Source organism: Sinocyclocheilus anshuiensis, unplaced genomic scaffold (assembly GCF_001515605.1).
Source record: "Sinocyclocheilus anshuiensis isolate Anshui unplaced genomic scaffold, SAMN03320099.WGS_v1.1 scaffold283, whole genome shotgun sequence".
Lineage (NCBI taxonomy): Eukaryota > Metazoa > Chordata > Actinopteri > Cypriniformes > Cyprinidae > Sinocyclocheilus > Sinocyclocheilus anshuiensis.
Genome location: NW_015549605.1, coordinates 6,441,492 through 6,445,892, shown reverse-complemented (window position 1 = coordinate 6,445,892; position 4,401 = coordinate 6,441,492). Strand labels below are relative to the sequence as shown.

Sequence of the window (4,401 nt, the reverse complement as noted above, 5' to 3'; positions counted from 1 at the left end):
TTTGGATGTTCAGAGAACTTAATGGGAACGTTAACTAAACGCATTTTGCTGATTTGGGGTCAGACCATAGATGGTGGACACTCAATCTGATCCACAACAGTCATGTCAGTCTGCTGTCAGTGCTTAACGCCGAACAAACATCTATGTGGGTCACTCACTAATGTAACGTCCATCCAAAAATACCTGCAGTCACTTCCAGTATGCTGTCCGCTGACCTTCCGCTCATCTCAAGAGATATGGAAACACACGTCTGCACTCCGAAAAGCATACTATTGTACTGCTATTTATGCAGTATGTATTCTTGCATTGAAAACGTGCTTGATGTTCATTTGCCAAAATATGTAGTATGCAGAGAGAGCACACTGCATCCCACAATGCAATGCACTCAACCTCACACTGCATTTCCAAATCTCTTCATTAGCATGATTTGAATTCTGCAATTTTTGCATTCTATCTCACGTCGTCGGGTGCAGAAGCTTTGCATGCACTTCAGTCAGGAGGAGTGTGTTTGATTTCGCTCAGGGACACGCACATGTATTCACATGAGTGAAGCTGGCAGAGAGATCAGTTCACTCACAGAAATGCAAAGTCATCTGAATCCATTTGGCAGCGTGTAAATGTCCTTCTGTTAACAAACTAAACACGATCATCACTCAAAAGATTGCAAAAACCTTGTGATTTATGAATATGATGAGACTCGAGATTGATCAATTGGATCAGTCAGTTCTGGCCTGATGCCGATCGATGAAAGAACAGAACAGAATTAAGTTAGAATTTATAATCAGATATGCTGCACCTGTGATCAGAGACAGTTCAACATTAAACTGAATAAATAACAGTGCAAGAATACTAAACTAAAAAAAACTAAAAAAACTAAAAAAAGTAGCAATCAATGAATTTCTTAATAGTACTTAGTTGGAATTAAATTCTTACGTTGCCAACAATATTGCTAAAGCATGCCAGTAGTGTAAAATTTTTTTTATTATTTGTGAAATTTTCTAGCAATTTCTGAGTAAAAATTGTTTCTACACTTTTTTCCAATGAAAGCAATACAAATAAAAAGGCAACATTAGAGTTATATGAAATAAAATAATTAAGAAATAAAAAGGCTGTGTAAAAAAAATAAAAAAATAAATAAATCAAAGTAAAATAACAAGTGAGGTCAAATAAAATAAATTAAAGCAATTTAAGCTAAATCCAATAAAAAACATTTATAAAATAAAAGAATAAAATATTAAGTTAAATAAAGCAATTTAATTACAACAAAGAAAAGTTATAAAATAAAATAAAGTCAGGAAGTAATTGTTAACAAAAGCTGTGATAAAACAAAAACACCCTAAATAAAATAAAATAAAAGCAAGAACACAAACTGCCCAAACACGCTTGAGGACCACGTACACACTCACGAAGCCCCTCATGATTACCTTCTCTGGAGGAGACCCCCGAGCATTACCGTGTGTGTGTGTGTGTGTGTTGTTACTGTAATTTGATGCTCGTGGAGGGTCTGCCATCATCACATGGTGGAAATTTCCACGCGCTCCTCCCAGTCAAACGAGTTTGATGATCTCGAGGAGCGCCGCCAGTTTCTCTTCATCCTGCGAGCTTTGCGCTGATTCCTTGAATGATCCAGGTGGGTTCAAACACACATTTATTACCAGAATCAAAGGGAAACATTGATGTTGCGCCTCTGCAGCATCACGGTTTGGCGCTGGCGCGAGACAGAAATTATACATTTAGAAGCATCTCTAAACCGCTCTTAATTGCTATTATAATCACAGAATGATTGCTTTAAATATATATATATATATATATTAATGGAATTTAAACATACTAATTATTTCAAGGCTGCTAAACGACAAAACGTAGTAACGTTGCATGTATTTTTTGCGCAAATCACAAACAGATACTTTATCATGCACGCGCGTGCAAACGTGAAAGCAACATGTTTGAAATATTATAGTGCGCATTTGAACGATATATTTTTTTTAAAAACTGCTTTTGAAACGTGCATTTTGAATATTTTGGTGAACAGTATTGTGTCGGTTTCACACATACACAAAGCGTTTGTGTTTGGCGCGCGCCGGAGCTCGTGCATCAGTCGCTCAAACCTGCAGCTTTAAAGGCTTTAAACACACACAATGCGCACTTACTCTCACATCAAGTGTTTACCAACATTTGTATCATTTTACGAGGTCTGAGGCTGGAAGAAAGGTGATGCATGGCGTAGTTTGTGTATACTTGCATGGAGGAAGCGGCATCCAAAACAAACGAGCTTTATACAAGGGACACGTGAGAACTTTACCATTGTTTTCAGAGGGAAATATTATTCCTCTTACATTTGCATTTACATGTACACATTTAGCAGGCACGCTTATTCTTTATGCATTTGGCAGACCCTTTTCAAAACAGGAAGAAAATCCACCTATTCATTGATGAGTATTTCTGAGAAGTTTTAGTAAATCCACTCTCTTGATTGCAAACTACATTTAAACACTAAACTGGCAAAGTAGCAATGCATAAGAATGAGAATGAGTGATTCCATGTGCTGCAGTTGTATTGTGTATGCTAATCCAGAACATTCTGTAATGTGTGAACCGCCCACCAATGCTCAACTCATTCTCTCTCTCACACACACACTACACTGGATGGAGCTTTAATAATTCATGAGCACTACCATTAATTATTGGTATTGCATGCATGCATTTAACTCTTATTAATTTAGAGTCTGAGCTATAAAGCTCTTCAGTTACATATGTTAGTAGGTTCATTGTGTTTTTTTGACTGTCTTTCAATGTGATGAAAACATTTACTTATGTGCATCAATACATGTTTTAACAGAACAGAAAATCACGAACCTGTTATGACTAACAGTGAAGTGTTTGTTTGTTGGCATACCGTTTTTTTGGATGTTCTAGATGGCAACAACAGTTTATGATCAAACTCCCTATCCAAACACATCATGGCGCCGCGGCTGTCCGTCATATTCATGAACTTTTTGTGTGTTCGCTCTGGGTTGTTTGAGGCCCAGCATAGTAAAACTGGTAAAAGTAAACTTACCCTTGTTCACTTACACAATTTAAACAGTGACTCTGCAATGTCATGATTCTGAACTGTAATAACCTGTTTGCCAGGTTTCAGTCAGAGATGAATGATAGCCGTCAATCATTTGAGTCAGAAAGAGTACTCTGTTCTTCAGAATATTAGAAATCATTCTAATATTCTGATTTGCTGGCGGTAAATCTGCGGAAGCCCAAAGATTTTACGATTAAAAGTTGATCGCACGTTGATCGAGTAGCATCTCAACTTCCAACTAAAACATTTCAGGAAAAAACATGCTTCATGAATGATGTATAAATAATGTTTTTATGCTAACACTTTGAGAACATTATCAAAGACCAGATAACTTCAAACAAATGTTACTGAAAGAACGTTTGTTCATAACCTTGCCGGAACGTTATGAGAACATTCCCTATTAGTTTGCTTTTAACTGTGTATATCACAGTGTAGTTATTTTTGATGGCAATTCAAAGAATGAATGAATCATGGGAATCATTGGGTTCAGTGTTTTTTCCAATAATGAAAGTGCTTGAGAAAAAGAGCTGATTCTTGGACCCAACTGTAATTTTGGCGCAAACTCAAAGACCGAAATAAACTCAAAGAACAAACACAGATGAAGCCACAATGTTCCTGTCATACCGAGCCAGAGCAGAGACGCCCAGAATGTCACCTTTCTAGTATTAGAGCCCTGCACGGGCCTCAAATTTAGGCCCTAGCCCGGCCCTGGCCCGAGATGATCAGACCCTAGCCCGGCCAGAGTCTGACAGCTTAACAGAATTACCGACCCGAGCCCGTCTTTTTTTCCCCCTTCTCCCAAAACAGCTTATACTACTGTTCCAGCTATTAAAATAGTTCAGTTTTGTATGTAATGGCAAAGTGATTATATTTCGTTTCATTTTTTTATTAAGTTAATTTAGAAAAACGTTTGGAGCATTTTTTGTTCGTTAAATATAAGTTTTTGTTTTTTTTTAAGTAACGACCAAGCGGCCAGCGGCAGACAGTGAGCCTATGTTTGATCAATTTAGCCTTCTCAAATCATCACGACTTGCCTAAAATAAAATCTATAGATATAAAACAGTTCAAACATATAACAATGTTTAAACGTTAAACCTAGATAAATGTGCGCTATATAATAGTTTGTGCGGAGAGTGGAAGCTGAAGCACGCTTTGCAGGACATGGAGGCGCCAGCGCGATCACTTGCATTTTTTTCAGTGGATATGCCGTCATTTTTGCTCATAAAGGTAAGAGTAATACATCATTCGTAACTGTAAAGGGTCTACTTTTATTTGTGTGCACTCACAATATCAACAAAACGTTGTGCTTTTATAAAATAAAGAAAACAA

General features: G+C 37.1%; 1 protein-coding gene across 1 annotated transcript in view; it reads left to right on the top strand.

Annotated features, from left to right (window-relative positions):
- Positions 1 to 1,553: 1,553 nt before the first annotated feature.
- LOC107658982 (sodium-coupled neutral amino acid transporter 4-like) overlaps positions 1,554 to 4,401 on the top strand; it is a 38,852-nt gene continuing 36,004 nt past the window's right edge. Inside the window, exon 1 of the mRNA XM_016447738.1 lies at positions 1,554 to 1,630. Coding sequence (XP_016303224.1) covers positions 1,561 to 1,630 — 70 coding nt within the window. The 5' untranslated portion in view covers positions 1,554 to 1,560. The remainder of the gene's footprint in view (positions 1,631 to 4,401) is intronic.